The 18,155-nt window shown below is 34.8% G+C and overlaps 1 protein-coding gene across 1 annotated transcript in view; it reads left to right on the plus strand.

The window, feature by feature from the left end:
• BMT2 (base methyltransferase of 25S rRNA 2 homolog) overlaps positions 1-18,155 on the plus strand; it is an 85,351-nt gene that overhangs the window by 16,123 nt on the left and 51,073 nt on the right. The window contains exons 2-3 of the mRNA XM_027075307.2: positions 188-329; positions 15,023-15,193. Coding sequence (XP_026931108.1) covers positions 188-329; positions 15,023-15,193 — 313 coding nt within the window. The remainder of the gene's footprint in view (positions 1-187; positions 330-15,022; positions 15,194-18,155) is intronic.

Consider the following 18,155-nt stretch of genomic DNA (forward strand, 5'->3'; position numbering starts at 1 on the left):
TAGTTAAAATGATATATCTATTTGCATAAAGGAGCTTTTAAAATTCTAGTTTAAACTTGATGCAACTTGACTTTATAATTTTGCTTATATTCATCTTTAAGTAATTTTAGATTACGCAGAAACTTTTAAAAGCCTGAGACATTTGTAAGTGAAGTTAACTTAATTCGTCTTTTCCCTTGTTTTTTAGTGGGAGATTTTGATAAGATCTGGCGAGAACATTGTGAGGATGAGGAAACACTTTGTGAATATGCTGTTGCAATGAAAAATTTGGCAGATAACCATTGGGCAAAAACTTGTGAGGGCGAAGGTCGTATTGAATGGTGTTGTAGGTGAGTGTTTTTATGAACTAACATTTTTGGTTTCTACTATATCGTTTAAAGTCTGAAATCCAAGTAATGCTTTGTATAATTTACTGTACCAAAATAGGACTGTTTTAAAACAGATTATTTTTTTAAATAACTTCTCCCCCTTGCCACACTTTCTCTAAGTTTATATCATTCATCCCTTTTTAATCAAAATGTTTTTCTTTGACATAACTTGAAGTTTTGTTTCAGCCTTTCAAAATTGTAGCTTTAAAAAATAAAAATAAAAGTATAGCTTTAAATGCATCAAATATACTTAAACATCAATACATTTAAAATATGAGTTTTAACACTTAACTTCATTGATAAGTTATAGTATAGAAATTTCTTTTTATAATTCTCCATATTTGGATTCAAGTAAATGTGATTTTCTGTATTTTAAAATTTGAAAACCTCTTAAAAGTGTCAAAATCCTGAATTTTGGATATATAATTCAGAGTATTCCAGCACTTAAATTTACTTTGGATAATGCTTATTTTCTCATTGTATACATTTAAGACATCAAAATGAAATACTCTTGGTCATTTCTCTCAAGGTAGTAAAATTATTAGAACGGATATATGTATTGATTGAATTTATAAATGAATTCTCAGAAAACAAAACATTATCTTTCTGCATGGACAATGAATTTATGATAATTTCTGGTTTATATTTCATTGCAGTTATTTTTTATCCAAAATTTCTGTTTTAATCTCATTTAAAAGTTATGTTATAATGCATATTTCATTCATTCAACAAATAATCCAGAGAAAAATGCATATTTAATTTAGTTATTTTATTTATTCATTTAATAATTTTTAATAATTGTCCACAGTGTACTAGTCACATCACAGGCACTGGGAGTACAACAGTCAGCCAAACAAAATCCATGCTTTCATGGAGGTTACATGCTCATGAGGGTTAGAGGCAAGAAACATTACATAAATTAAAGGTATGCTGGGTCAGATAATGGTAAGTCTCATGAGAAAAACAAAGCAAGGAAAAATAAAACAATTTTAAGTATGGTAGACAGGGTAGGCCTCCCAGAAATGATGCATGTAAAAAACATTAAAGAAGTGAGACAACAAGCCCTAGCAAGTCCAGGGGCCTTGAGGTAGGACTGTGCTGACATGTTTTTGAAACAGCAAGGAGACTAATGTGGCTAGAGCGAAACATGAGAAGAAGAGTGGTAGAAAATAAGATACTGACCAGCTAGATTTCGTAGGGTCTCGTAAACCATGGTTAAAGACATTGGCTTTTATTCTGTGAGATGAGTCACTGGATGTTTTAAGAAGAAGAGTAACAGGATTTTATTAACCTTTAAAGTGTGTCAAGAATTCTTAAGAATTAATTACTGTGTTAAGATAGACTATAGGAAGGGGAGTATGTAAATCAGGAAATCAGTTAGGAAGCTAATGTGATAATCAAGGTGCAAAGTTATAGTGAGGCAGTTTTCTTAGAGAGTGAGAAAGTGAACGGACAGAACAGTATAATAAAATTAATGCTCAAGTGAGTATAATGACTCAAGAGAAGGGGAAGGGAAATTGTATGTTGTAGTGATTATAGTGATACATAAGTAGGGAGTTGAAAATATGAGGTGAGTGAGGAGGAGTGAAAAGGTGTTATCAGTAGACTGCGGACCCCAAGAATTGTGGAGTTGGAGAAAGAAAGGAGCCAGAACAATAGGAAATAAGATTCTTGGAACTTAAATGTTTGGTGTTCTCTGCTTGGTTCTAGAGAGAAAATCTCTCTTTTAGAAAATATACATTTTCTCCCTCAAGCTAAGAAATGCAAAATGAAATGTATTACTGAACCAGTTATTTCCCTTGTAACATGGAGTAATGACATAATCCAATCAGGAAATCAGCACCATCTCTATTTAAGACCATCATTCTTGGCTTTTAGCAGCACTGCTTTAAAATTAGTATTCGGGTATACCAGGCAAGCTCTCAGACTGCTTCTTAAATGGACTTTGATGTGTGATATTCTCATAGGAGCATTTGCTTATACCTTCCGTAAATAATCTGTGCTCACACTTCTCTCTTCTTTTTCCTTAGATGTGTGGTTGCTATCAATAGTTATTGTATCTACATGTGTTTGAAAAGGTCATTTTTAAGTCAAACTGCTGAAAGGGAACATTCGTAAGAATTTAGGTCAAACTGTAGGAAAAGAACAGTGGCAAATATTGTAAAATAAATTTACTATGGAAAGTAATCCCATGAGGAGTTTTATAATGTCTTTACTTTAAACTTAAAACTAGCTTGAGAGAAAAGGCTACAAAACAGTTTTGAATTTTGAAACTTGATTTATCTATAATTTTAACTTGAGTTTATATAATTCCTTTCTCTATTGACAATTCTAAGAAAGCAGTAGTACTTTGAGAGCTAAAGTGGGCTTTTAAAAGAGTTTGACAGAAGTTTCTGTTCAGTTAGTTATACTTAAAACTTCATAAGAATTTGGTATGTAAGGTAAGGCTTACTGACATTACCCTGCTAAGATTTTGTTGGCTGTTTAGCTTGAAGAATTCCACGTATGATTTCCTTCAAAAAATAATTAAATTTGATTTATAGCATGAAATACTAAAAACATAACACAAAGGCATAGCTGTATGATTAATAAAAATATTTGCTTTTTCTAACTCTTTGTACACACAGAGAAACAAACACAGTTTCCTGGATTTGCAAGTAAATTGCAGATAACATGATATTTCATTCCCACACATCTCCTAAGAATAAGGACATTCTTCAGCATAAGCATAATACCATCATCACATTAAGATAATTAACAGTAATTTCCTCATTTCCTAAAATACTTAGTTCAAAAATTCAGATTTTTTTTATTGTCCCCAAAATGTGCTTGTAATTTTTTTTTTTTAATCAAATTAGGTCTCATGCATTGCATTTGGTGGTTGCATTTCTTTAGGTTCTTGGTTTTGTTTCCCACAACATTTAGTTTTTTTGAGAAATGAGTTTATTTGAAAAATATCCCACATTCTATATTTTGTGGTTTTTGATTCAAGGTGGTTAATAGCACTGTTCAAATAATCTGTATGTCCTTACTGATTTTTCTTTTTGGCTTTTTGTTCTGTCAGTTACCAAGAGAGATTTTCAAGATAACCATTTTTCTCAATTTTTGTATAATTACTTGGCTCATCTTTAGATTATTTAATTTTTCTCTTAAAGTTCTCTTAAATTTCATCTTTTTCTGAATTAGAAAGATTTATAGGGTTGCCTGGATGGCTCAGTAGGTTAGACATCCAACTACTTAGGTCAGGAGCTCACGGTTCATGATGTTCTCTCTCCTTCTCTGCTCCTCACCCTTGTGCACACTCTCTCAAATAAACTTAAAAAAAAATACTTATGGTAATTGTTATAAAGTCCTTGTTTGCTTATTCCAATATATGGTTTATCAAGATCTGTTTCTTTTGGCTGTTTTTTCTTTTGATTATGGATCATTTTTTTTCCTGCTTCATTATATGTCTGGTAATTTTTAAAAATATATACTAGCATTATGTTTAAATTTTTTTTTTTAACATTTATTTATTTTTGAGACAGAGAGAGAGCATGAACGGGGGAGGGGCAGAGAGAGAAGGAGACACAGAATCGGAAGCAGGCTACAGGCTCTGAGCCATCAGCCCAGAGCCTGACGCGGGGCTCGAACTCACGGACCGCGAGATCATGACCTGAGCTCAAGTCGGATGCTCAACCGACTGAGCCACCCAGGCGCCCGGCATTATGTTTAGAAGAGACTGACATAATATTAGTTTTTCCTAGAAAGGGCATGCTTTTTGTTTTGTTTTGTTTTGTTTTTTCCCTCTAACAGGCAGCCAGTGAGACAGGGACACACTTTGATCCATCAGGGGTTAAACTGAGTTGAAGTTGAATTACATAGTTGCATTTCACCTGTGTCTTCAAATGCTTTGAGGGTGAGTCCTGTTTTATGTATATTACAGGCACAGTCCTCTAGCAAGACTCTGGGACCTAGGTCCACAGAAGACTGCAAAGAATTTTCTCTGCTTTTTAGTCCCACTCCAAGCCTCTAGTACTTGCCTTGCCTTTTTCATATTTGAAAATCAAGACCTATGGAGGGGGGTGGGGGTGGGATGCAGGAATAGAACAGGGAGAACAATCTTTGCATTTGGGTTTCTTAAAGATTCCAGTCTGTCACACCATTCTAAGCAACCATTAAAAGCTCTGCTGGTTTCCCTTTAATCAAACAAAATCCTTCTACCCTGGAAGACACGATCCTTTGCTGCCTATACACCTTTTCAACAAATGTACAAAGTGCCTGTGATCTCTTCTCATCTAGGCCTTTCTTTAGTTCCTTTATACCTTTTGTATCCTCAGCTCTCTTGATTTCTTTTTAATATATTGTTTTTTAGAGTGTATAGTTCTTTTTCCCCCATAGCTACAGCATAACCAGGGGCCCTTTGTGATTTTCTGTATCCTAATCCAAAACTAGTTTTGTGTCCTGTATTTTGGATTTATTTGATTGTTTTCTCATGGAGCCATTTATCTACTTTTCCAGTGTCCTTTATTTCTTATAAACTGATCTAAAGTGTTGAATCAGGTAACATTATTTTTGACAGAATATCTGTTAGGTGAAACTGCACACTTACTGCATTGCATTAGCAAGTTCTTATTGTCGGGTTACCTGCTAAATTTTGCCATTTGGTGTAGGTGGTCCTTCCATTGTAAACTTATATTTTCCCTTTGCAATTAGCAAGTAATATGTAGAGGGACATTTTGGCTTGTGGAACAATCCTGTCTCCTGACAGTCTGTCAGCTAACAGGTTTACTTCTGTTTATTAAATAAACTATTTCATTTGGGATTGCAGAGTGATTTTTTAAAAATTTTTTTAATGTTTACTTATTTTTGAGAGAGAGAGAGAGAGAGAGAGAGAGAGAGAGAGAGAGAGAGGGAGGGAGACAGACAGGGTGCGAGTGGGGATGGATGGAGAGAAAGTGAGACACAGAATCTGAAGCAGGCTCCAGGCTCTGAGCTGTCAGCCCAGAGCCTGACCCAGGGCTCACAAACCATGAGATCAAGAGCAGAGCCGAAGTCTGGCGCTTAAATCGACTGAGCCACGCAGGTGCCCCACAGAATGATTTTTTCAACTTGTATCATTCTTTTTATTTATTAGCTTCTGTAAATAAAACCTTTTCTTTATGAACAGGGAATGATTACATGTTCGTCAGAAAGGCTGGGTAGAAATAAACATATACATATCCCTAATTCTTTCTGTTTAGTCATCAATTCTTAACAATAAGGAATTGGTGTAGTAATTCCAATTGTGATAAGTATGTTTTTTGGTTTGGGGGTTTTTATATCACAGTAGCCTCCTGCATTGTTATTTATTCATTCTTTCCATCAGTCTTTGTTTTTTTTTGAGGGGGAGTATGTTCAAATTATTCCATATTCCATATATAGCTGGCTTCTGTGTTCTGAAATCACTTTTGAGCACTTTGTTACTATGTAGTACAAAATAACCCTTTAGTTTTGCCACCCAAGACTTAGAATCAAACTATTTCTTCATAGGGCCTGTTTCTTTTAGTGAGAAATGGCATTTAGAAATTAAATTAAGATCTGGGCACTAGATGTGCTGCTAAAGGACTTAGTTCTGAATAACATTAATACATTTGCTTTGTCCTACAGTTCACATAAAATAGTTTGAAAACTACAATGTCAATTTTACTTCTAAACTTTACCTAGCAGTAAAACTAACTGGATGAAGTTTAAAATATCTTTGTAGTTCTTCTGTCTTTAGAACATAAACCACTAAGGGTCAGGATACTGTGTTTAAAAGTTACTTGAAATAGTTCTTTTGTATATGGTTATGTTCACTTTCAGTTTTATGGGTTTCCCCCCCTATTTTATTTTGTAAGAATATAAAACATTTGCATGGTTCAGAAGTCAAGACTTTATAAAAAGGTGTATTCAAAAAAGGTTCCCTTCCAATTTCTTCATTTGTTACTTGTTTTATCCAAGTAACAAATTATTTTCAGGTAACATTATTTTGTTGTTGTTTTTTTTGTTTGTTTTTTGCAGAATTAACCAAATTCACATACACGTACATAACCACCCATTATCTGTATTCAAATGGGATATGGTATATGCTGTTTTATACCCTTCTTCTTTACTTAATATGTCATGGAGATCACTGTTGTATTAGTCAGGGTTCTTCATAGAATGGGTTCCTGTGTATATGGAGGCTGATAAATCTTAAGATATGCAGTGGTGAGTTGACATGCTAGAGACACAGGAGAATCAGTGGTGTAGTTCCAGTCCTAAAACTGGCAGGCTTGAGGCCTAGGAAGAGCTGATGTTTCAGTTTGTCTGAAGGCAAGAAAAAAATCAGTGTCCCTGTTCAAAGGCAGTCAAGCAGGAGGAGTCTTTCATACTCTAGGGAGGAGGGTCAGCCTTTTTGTTCTATGCAGACCTTCAAGTGATTGGATGAGGCCCACCCCTATTATGAAGGACAGTCTGCTTTACTCAGTTTACTTATTTAAATGTTACTCTCATTCAGAACCATCCTCACAGAATCACTCAGAATGTTTGACCAGATATCTAGGTACCCCTTGGCCCAGTCAAGTTGACAACATGAATTGACCAACTGCAAGTAAATAGATACCCTCTTCATTTTCGTAAGTTATTTACAAGTCTTTCCTGTTAAAAATAGTGCTGTAATGGATAACCTTGTGCATATTCATTTTGTACATTTGGCATTGTATCTTTGTAGATTCCTGGATGTGCAATTGCAGAGTAGAAGAGTAAACGTATATGTGATTTTGTTAGATTTTGTCAAATCACCCTCTTTAGAGGTTTTATCATTTTGTAGTTCCGTCAACAAAAAACAATACCTATCTCTTCACAGTCTCACCTACCTTTAGAAGTTTTGCCAGTTTGATAAGGTGGGAACTGATATCTCTGTGTGGTTTTAATTTATGTTTCTCTTGTGAGTGAGGTTGAGTATGTTTTTATATATTTAAAAATTATTTGCCCCTTGTGAATTATGTTCGTGTTTTTGACACTTTATTTCCACTGGTTTTGGTTCCTTTTATCTTGATTTTTTATAGCTTTTTATGACTTACAGATATGTGCCCTTTGTCTTCATTAATACCTTTTGCCATGCAGGTTTTTGGTTTGCCATGTAGAAATCTTTGTTTTTACGTAATCACATATGTATCTCTTTTATTGCTTCCAGATTTCTCTTACCTTAGAAAAGCTTTCCTGATTCCCAGACTGTAAGAATTCCTAATAGTAATTCACTCATTTACTCACTAGTTTTCTTATAGTACTTGAATGATATCATTTTCTACATTTAGATCTCTGACCTATTTGGAATTCAGTCTAGTGTTTGTTGGGAAGTATGGATCTAACTTTTCCCCCAATATAATTCCCGTTTCTCCAGCATCATTTATGAAAAGCACCACCTTTTCTACAGTGATTTGGCATGACACTTATATGCCATGTTAGCCAACTATATGCTATGGTTGGTTCTTTTTTAGGACTTTGTTATGTTTCATTGTCTATATCATTTAATCTATGTTATTCTGTAACATCTTCCCCTGCGCCACCACTGCTCTTCCTTTCTCAGGGTTTTCTTGGTTCTTTCCTTTTTTTTTCTTTTTTATGTGTATTTTAGAACCAACTGGTCTAACTAAACTTGCAAAACTTTGTATTTTTATTGGGATTTCATTAAATTTTTTAATAACTGGAGAAAACTGACATCTTTGTAATGTTGAATCATCATGCCCATGAAAAAGATATGTATTTTTCTATTTGTTCCAGTCTCCTTTTGAGTTGTTCAGTAGTGTTTTAAGGTTTTCTGAATACTGGTTTTCTGAATATGTGCATTTTCTTGTTACATTTATTCCTAGGTGTTTTATCATTTTGATCTGTTGTAAATGTAACCTTCACTTCTGTTATATATTCAGATATGCTATTGTTTGTATATGCACATATATATGGAGGCTTTTGATTTTTGTATTTTTACATCTATTGGTATTGGTTTATGATTGATTCTTTTGGGTTGTCTAGGTAAACTCATCTGTGAATATACATTTTTCTTTCTTTCCAGTTTTTTTTTATTTTTCTTTCTTTCTTTTTTTTTTTTTTTTTTTGACTAATACTTTTTCTCTTGTCTGTTACATAGCTGTGTCTTATTCATTTAGCAATGTGTGCATTGTGTTCCCGTTAAAAACGTGGCTGGCTTTTTGGCTGATATATATGCATAATTTTACTTTTAGGAAGTGTTCACCAATTCCTATTTTACTGAGTGTATTGTTTTGTTTGTTTTTTTTTTTTTAGGAATAGGTGTTGAATTGTGTTGAATGTCCTTTCAGCATCTGTGGAAATGTGTATGAGTTTCCTCCTTAAATTTATGAATATATATGTGAATATATTAATGGATTTAAATTTCCAGTTGAAAGGGATTTTTTTGTTTTATTCTGTTATACTTTTATTGTGTTGTAATAGGATGATTTTTATCTGTTTTTCTGTGGCTCTTAACTGTGGTTTTCTTCATGACATAGTATATGTATATGGTAGTTTTGTGAATATTCCATGTGCACTTGAAAAGAATTTATACTCTTTAGAGAGCAGAGTTTGTTATGTAAATAAGATAAACCTCATTATACTCTTTTTGGTTTCTCTAACCTTACCTAATATCCATTCACTTGATTGAGTCATGTATTAAAGTTCTCTATTGTTAGTTGTGTCTGTTTCTCCATGAATCCCATGGAGTTTCTGCTTAGTGAAGATGGCTGCTATGATAAATGTCACATAAATATTCATAACTGTTATATCTATGGAAATTGTGGTCTTCAGCATTATAAAGTTTTCCTTTTTTTATTCATTTAATGCTTTTCATTCATTACTAACTAGCCTCTTCATCAACATTTCTCAGCCATCTCATGGATGAACTTCATCTTCTAGTAAATCCTTTAAAACCAGCTTGCAACTATGATGTTCCCTAAGTTCTTACATACAAAAAGCTGTTTTTCTGTAGTTTTGTTACAAAATGTGCAGCTTGGCTGGATAAAAATCGTTGACTCACACTTTCTTTCCTTCAGCTTCTGAAAAAAAATGTTTCTCTATTTTAGTCTTATTTTGTATCTTCTTTCCATTTTCTCCCCCCCCCCCGCACCCCTTCTCTCCCCTTTCCCTCTCTACTGAACCATTTGGTAGTCAGTTGCAGAAATCACAAGACTTTCATTCCTAAATATTTCAAGGTTTATCATTGCACTTAGTTGAGGTAAATTCTCTAGCTTTCTCTTTAGTTGAAGTTTTTATTTAAATTCTAGTTAGTTAACATAGAGTGTAATGTTAGTTTCAGTAGTAGAATTTACTGATTCATCACTTACATGTAACACACAGTGCTCATCACAACTGCCCTCCTTAATGCCTATAACCCATTTAGCCCATTACCCTGCTCACCTCCCCTCCAGCTACCCACAGTTTGTTCTCTGTAGTTAAGTGAAACAAGTTGGTCAGAGAAAAACAAATATGATTTGACTCCTGTGAATCTCTCTCTCTCTCTCCTTTTTTTTTTCTTTTATGACACAGACATCTTATAAAGGTTTATAGACTCTCAATTTGGATTTGTATGGTTTTTTTCTGATTAGATTTTTTTTAATGTTTTTTATTTATTTCTGAGACAGAGAGAGACAGAGCATGAGTGGGGGAGGGACAGAGAGAGAGGAAGACAGAATCAGAAGCAGGCTCCAGGCTCTGAACTGTCAGCACAGAGCCCGACGCGAGGCTCAAACTCACAAACCGTGAGATCATGACCTGAGCCGAAGTCGGTCGCTCAAAAGACTGAGCCACCCAGGCACCCCTCTGATTAGATTTAAATGAAGCATATTAGCAAGAATATTACTTAGGTGATATTGTGTCCTTCTCAGTGTATTACATCAGGAGACACGTGATAACTGTTCTGACCTGGGTTTTTTTCCCTTTCAAGTAGATTTATTTTTTTGGTGCAGTTTTACGTTCATAGTAATATTGAGCAGAAAGTACAGTTCCCATAAACACCCTGCCCACACACATGCCCAGTATCCTCCCTGTCAACATCCACCCAGAATGGTACATTATATTGTAATTGATGAATTTCTTTGACACATCATTATCATTTAAAGTCCATAGCTTACATTAGGATTTGTTTTTGGTGGTGTATATTCTGTGGGTTTTGACAAATATATAATGACAAATATTCACCATTATAGTATCATACAGATGGCTTCCTTGCCCTAAAAATCCTCTGCTTTGCTTGCACATCCCTTCTTCCCCAGTCACAGACTCTTTTACTCTTTCCATAGTTTTGCCTTTTCTAGAACGTCATAGAGTTGGAATCATAGTATATAATCTTTTTATATTGACAGCTTTCACTTAATAGGCATTTAAGTTTCCTCCATGTCTTTTCATGGCTTGGTAGCTCATTTCTTTTTAGCACTGAGTAAGAATCTATTGTCTGGATGTACCACAATTTCTTTCTTTATTCACCTGCTGCAGGACAACTTATTGCTTCCAAATTTTGGCAGTTATGACTAAAACTGCTGTAAGCATCCATGTGCAGGCTTTTGTGTTGAAGTGAGTTTTTATTTGTGTGTGTGTGTGTGTGTGTGTGTGTGTGTGCGCGCGCGCGCGCAAATACCAAGGAGTGTGATTGCTGGATTGTATGGTAAAAGTAGAGTTAATTTTGTAGGAAACGGCCAAATTGTCTCCAAAGTGATTTTATCATTTTGTATTCCCACCAACAATGAATGAAGAGTTCTTGTTGCTCCACATGCTCACCAGCAGTTGGTAGTGTTGATGTTATTAGTGTGTAGTAGTGTCGTGTTGCTATTTTAATTTGCATTTCCCTAATGATACATGACCTGGAGCATATTCCATAAGCTTATTTGCTGTCTGTATATCTTCTTTGGTGAGTTATCCATTTCTTTTGCCCATTTTTAAACTGGGTTGTTTGTTTTCCATTAAGTTTTCAGAATTCTTTGTATATTTCAGATAACAGTTCCTTCATCAGATAAGTCTTTTGCAAATATTTCTCCCAGTCCATGTCTGTCTTCTCACTCTCTTCTCATTCTCTCCCATTCTCTTTTGCAGAGCATTTTTTTATTGTAATTAAGTCCAGCTTCTCAATTCTTTCTTTGATGGATCTTGACTTTGGTGTTGCATCCAAAGAGTCACTGCCAAGCCCAAGGTCACCTAGATTTTCTCCTAGGAAGTTTATAAGACTCTTCAAGAGTTTTATAGTTTCGTGTTTTACATTTATGTCTATAGTCCATTTTAAGTGTTGTGAAAGGTGTGATGTCTGTTTAGGTTCATTTTTCTGGTATGTAGTTGTCGTTCCAGCACCATTTGGTGAAAAGACCATCTTTACTCCATTATATTGCCTTTGCTCTTTTATTGAAAAATCATTTGAGTATATCTGTGTGGGTCTACTGGGATGTTTTGTTCCATGTGTCTAGTTGTCTCTTCTGTCATCAGCACCACCCTGTTCTGATCCACTATATAAAGTAAGTCCAATAGTGGTCAGTCCTCCAATTTTGTTCTTCTTCAGAAATGTGTTGGCTATTTGGGTCTTTTGCCTCTCCATATAAACTTTAGAATTAGTTTGTTGGTCTCCACCAAATAATTTGGCTTGATTTTCATTGGGATTGTACAGACTCTATAGATCAGTTTGGGAAGAACTGACATTGTGGCAATATTGCATCTTCCTATCTATTTTCATGGAATATCTCTCCATAATTCATTCCTTTTTGTTCTCAGCTTTTTAATTTCAAATTTGAAATGTTCTTTCATATCTGCAGTTGCTTTATTATATATAATTAATACCAAAATGTTACAGTTTTTTTCTCTTTTATAGCTGTTTTTGAGTCTATGTTTTTGATAATTTTCATCCACTGGTTTTAATTGTTTTTCTCTTCCCTTCTATTAGAACCTTGTTTGGTTTCTGTATTCATTGAGCATTTATTTTATGGGTTTATCTATTCTGTTGGAGTGTCTGTAGGGGTTTGGGTGGCTTACTTGATTCTTTAATTCTGAAGAACCTTGTTTGCCACAAATACAAAAGTAAAGTGCCTTTAATATATATTGTCCTCTTTTGGTCTGACTTAACATTTTTTAATATATAGTTTATAACATCTTAGTAGGCTCATTATCCTTAATTGCTTAATTTTTTCCTTTTATCACCAAACCTCCAGAGATACCTCCATTTTTTTCAAAGTGCCTCCTTTCTCCCCCAGAAGCAATATCTTTTCAAGGCTCTCCTTTTTGGTGGCATTTACTTTTTGTACACTTTTGTAATTAGCCCCAGCCCCAGGAAATCACTAAACTACTGTCATTAGATTAGATTTCTAAATACCACATCTTTACATTGGCCTTGGAGTCTTGTGGGATCTGAGGCTTGCTTATCACTCCAGTGTCACCTAGCCACCTTTCCCCACTATATTTGTGTTGGCCTCAGGATCTTTTTACCTGTGAGTCCATCCATCTGTTTTCTTCTCGGCACCTTACGTTTCACATATCTTGAATGGATGTCCATCTCTGCAGGATCCTTGCTGTGTTTATCTACTGTGCCTTTGCTCATGCTACTCTGCCAGAAAAGCACTCACCTCCCACCTAGCATTCTTCCTTGATTATTCCTACTTATATTTCTAAAGTCAGCATATATTACTGACTCTAGATTGATTGGGTTATCAGCTGTATATTATCTTTATCAGTTGTATTTTCTTTATTATTGTATAGTTGTTGTCTTATTCACTAATCTGAGCTCCTTGAGAGCAGCAATCCCTTCTCCAATTTGTTTTCTCATCACAGATGTGCCTGGCACATGGGGGCTCTGTATTCTTAATACTTAATAAATAATTGATTTATGAAGAATGGGTTTCAACTCCTATATGTAAGAATTAAAACTAAATCTACATAGGAAAATTAAAGAAATCTTTTTTTTTAAGAAGTCTTAATAGTAATTACTAAGAAAAAGTGAAGTTGAACTAATAGCATACTGTAAATATGAGGAGAGATGGGCATTGTTCCCTTAGATCATAGTTCTACTTGCAGAAATCAGTTTAAAAAAAATTTTTTTTTTAACGTTTATTTATTTTTGAGACAGAGACAGAGCATGAATGGGGGAGGGTCAGAGAGAGGGAGACATAGAATCTGAAACAGGCTCCAGGCTCTGAATTGTCAGCATAGAGCCCGACGTGGGGCTCGAACTCACGGACCGTGAGATCATGACCTGAGCTGAAGTCAGCCGCTTAACCAACTGAGCCACCCAGGCACCCCGCAGAAATCAGTTTTAAGTTAATTCTTCAATTCTTCTCTTGCCATATGTTTCTGGAAATTCACCAAGCAGAGTCTATGGAGAAAAATAGTTTAGCTTTGTTCAAAGTATGAGCTATATGTACTAATAATGTTTTGTAAGAATCTAAAAAGAAAATTTGTTTAGATTCCCTCCTCCTTCAAGTAGCTTGGTAATTATTGTATCATTTATTTTCACATGTAAGCTATCACATTGTAAGCTCAAGGGCCTGAACTAGGTCTTGTTAGCCTTTCTTTACCTTAAGATTCCTGGCTTTAATAGCTAATAAATACTTGAGTTGATTCTATGGTTTATGTTAGTTTTTCCTGTTATATACCCAGGCATGGTGTCCTACTACTCTAAAATTGTATTCGGTTTGAAGAAAATTGTTTATAAGATTATGTCAGTCATCAGTTTCTGGTGCTGGATGGCAACCTGATCTGTTCTAAACTATATGAGCTTAAAATGAAACATCTTCAAAAAATCTGCATTTTACTACTGTAAGAATTCAGACAAACAGGAACGGTCTCTTGATGGATAAGAATAATTTCCAGGTGTTACAAAAACCACCTTAATGTTCAAACTTCTGTTCTGTAAATGTTTACCTATATGATACAGTACCATTTTTACCTGAACTAGATTTGTATTCCCTTCCCTCAGAGCAAATAAGAATATCAATACTTCTTAATATGTTGACATCCTCACTTAGTTTTCATAAACCAACAGGGATCTAAGAAACAACTATTGGGGTATCTGTCTGCTACCAGCAGACCTGGCTCAGAATTAACTGTAACGACTGGTCTTTTTGTATGCTGTCACTGAATAGCAGAGTTACCTAAGATTTTCTAGAGAAACGTAAGTTATAGTTAAGAATGCAGTTCAGCGGGGCGCCTGGGTGGCGCAGTCGGTTAAGCGTCCGACTTCAGCCAGGTCACGATCTCGCGGTCCGGGAGTTCGAGCCCCGCGTCGGGCTCTGGGCTGATGGCTCGGAGCCTGGAGCCTGTTTCCGATTCTGTGTCTCCCTCTCTGTCTGCCCCTCCCCCGTTCATGCTCTGTCTCTCTCTGTCCCAAAAATAAATAAATGTTGAAAAAAAAAAATTAAAAAAAAAATAAATAAAAGAATGCAGTTCAGCAAAACATATAGGCACATCTGTACCCTTGAAAACATACTTTTTACTTGTTAAATATAATCTGTGATTATGCTTTATTGTATGTGCAGTGCTACAGGTACTCAAACTTACCTCTGTGTGACGTTTTCACAGTAAGAATTTGTAATTGAAAGTTTCCCGTTTTGAATAATAAAGGCTAATGTTTTTCCATTTTATTTTATATTCCTGCCTAGTATTTTAAAATATAACTTCATTTTGCTTTGTAGTGTATGCAGAGAATATTTCCAAAATGGTGGAAAGAGAAAAGCACTTGAAAAGGATGAAAAAAGAGCTGTACTCGCCACTAAGACCACTCCAGCCTTAAGTACACATGAGTCTTCTAAACTTGAAGGTCATTTAACCAACCTCAGCTTTACAAACCCTGAATTTATAACTGAGTAAGTACAGTTTTTCTATTTCAATTACTAACGTCATCCTGGATAGCTCTATTAATAATGTAAAATAGTGTAATGATTTACAAAAAGTAGTGGGCTGTTTGCTTGCTCCCCTGATAATAGATTAGGCTGAAAAATGCAGATTTATAATATTAGTAGGTAGAAAACTAGCATAAAATTTTAAGGGATATCAGGAAAACTAATGGTTCTATAGCAGATTGTGTTCAGGAAACATAAGAAAGAATTGTTTCTTAAATGTTGTAATAATTATTCTTATGGTAATAAAAGAATCAAAACAGCAAAATCCATTTTAAACTATGTTTAATTTAAAGTGGCTGTCTCTTAACTGAAAAATCACAAGGAATAATGGAAGATTATTAATGGAACCAATTGCCATTATTCTATTGTTGATGTGAAAATTTGCCTACCAGTAGTTTATGTGTGCATAGGTACAAATTTTATTTAATAAATACATGAATATGTTTCCAGTTTAATTGAGCTATAACATTGTGTAAGTTTAAGGTATACAACATGATTTGATATGTGTAAATATTTTGAAATGATTACAAGTTTGGTTAACATCCATCACCTCACAGTTACAATTTTTTTTCTTGTGATGAGAACTTTTTAAATTCTTTTTGTTTACTTGTTTTATTTTTTATTTTTTTAAATTTACATCCAAATTAGTTAGCATATAGTGCAACAATGATTTCAGGAGTAGATTCCTTAGTGCCCCTCACCCATTTAGCCCATCCCCCTTCCCACAATCCCTCCCATAACCCTCAGTTTGTTCTCCATATTTATGAGTCTCTTCTGTTTTGTTCCCCTCCCTGTGTTTATATTATTTTTGTTTCCCTTCCTTTATGTTCATCTGTTTTATCTCTTAAAGTCCTCATATGAGTGAAGTCATATGATTTTTGTCTTTCTCTGACTATGATGAGAACTTTTAAGATTCATTCTCTTGGCACCTTTGAAATATATAGTACAGTGTTGTTAACTATAATCATCATGTTGTACCTTACATCCCCTTAACTTCTTATAACTGGAAGTTTGTATCTTTAACTCAATTTCTCTACCCCACCCCCTACTGCCATTTCTGACTACCAGTCACATCTCTGTTTCTATGGGTTTGGTTTTCTTAGATTCCATATATAAATCAGATCATACAGTATTTGTCTTTCTGTCCCTGACTTATTTCACTTAGCCAAATGGCCTCAAGGTCCATCCATGTTATAACAAATGGCAGAATTTCATTCTTTTTTATGATTAAATATATATATATGTATACATAATATACACACACACAAGTATTATAATCCAATTAATTATTAGTAGTATTAAAATTATTTATACACCTTAGTACCAGAACAGATTTGTAGTATCAAGTAATACTTTATTAATTTCTTGAAAATACTGAACTTGAATAATTCTAGAAACATTTTTGATAGACACTGAAAGCTAACCATGAAAATAAAATTAAATCAACCTCTTAACCATTTAAATATGTAGTAGATATCAAACATAGCATTACCGCTGGTTACTTTGATTTTACATAATGTTGAAAATACTATAAGCAGTTTTATTTAAAATTTAACATACTTTTGATTAGTTCAGTAGGAAAGGATGAAGCATCTTCTTTTCAAGGATTACTATAAAGCTTACAAAGCTTAGTGACTTACTAAACATCCTGCAACTCAGGTGTTATGAACATTCTTGAATATTTTTAAAATGATGACATTGTAAAAAAAATATATAGTTATACCGCTATCAAAGACAGGTACATATAGAACATATCAATCCTAGAATTTCTGTATGGTTCTTTTTTTTTTTTTTTTAAATAAGTAGGCTCCATGCCCAGTGTGGGGCTTGACCTCATGATCCTGAGATTAAGAGTTGGATGCTTTACTGACTGAGCTACCCAGCCGCCCCACTATATGGTTCTTTTTTATAGTCTCTATTTTACTGTTGAGATTTCCTTATTTGTTGAGTCACTGTCAGCATATTTTCCTTTAACTCTTTTAACATGTTTTCTTTTAATTCGTGGAACATTTTTATAATAGCCAATTTGAAGACTTTGCTCCAGCATTTGAGCTCACTCAGTCATTTTTTATTTAATGCTGTTTTTCTTGAGCATGGACCACACTTTCCGGTTTTTCTTTGTATATCTAGTAATTTTTTGTTAAAAACCACCCAATATATTTTTGATAACATATTGTGGAAACTCTTGGTTTGGATTTTCCCTCAAGGAGGGGGCGGCGGTAGTGGTGGTGGTAGTTTTTTACTAGTTTGCCTGGGCTGAATCTGTGGGATCTGCTTTCCTTGCAGTTTGCCTAGTATTGTTATTTTTATTTTTTAGGCTGGTTTCCTAGAGTCTGTCTGCTTAGCTTAGTGATCATTGATAGCACAGGTTATACTCCAGTGCCTCAAGCCAGTTAGGCCTCCTCCACCCTCTCCCAGTGGATGTGTGTTGATTGGGGAGTGCTTTTAACACTTAGGCAGTTTTCAAGTGTGCCTCACCATTTATTTTCCATCAGACCCTCTTGGGTCTCCTGTGCATGTTCACTTAGCCTCCAGGTCAGTCAAGACTATGTGGAGACCTTACCTAGCACCTCTATGCCTTTCTCATTTCCAGGATTTTTTGGGTTAAATTTCTGACAAGTTCTCCAGTCTGCAGCTCAGCCCAACCAAAACTGCAACCTGAGGCTAGCATACCTGCTGACTTTCTGTTTGTTTTCTACTTTTACTGACGGTGCTCTGTGTGGGTTTTTTACCCTTTGTTCCAATAAAGTTAGCTCCTTTCAGCTGTGAAGCTGCTCTTTTTCACAGCCAGCCCTATTCTTGAAGAACTTCCACACCAGCTGAGCAAGGGGTGAGGGTGAGAAGAGTGGTTTCAGGAAAGAGCACCACAAATCCTCATTGTTCTTAACCTAGGATCAGTTGGTTCTCACGAATAAACATTCTCCAA

The sequence above is a fragment of the Acinonyx jubatus genome, chromosome A2 (assembly GCF_027475565.1).
Source record: "Acinonyx jubatus isolate Ajub_Pintada_27869175 chromosome A2, VMU_Ajub_asm_v1.0, whole genome shotgun sequence".
Classification (NCBI taxonomy): Eukaryota; Metazoa; Chordata; class Mammalia; order Carnivora; family Felidae; genus Acinonyx; species Acinonyx jubatus.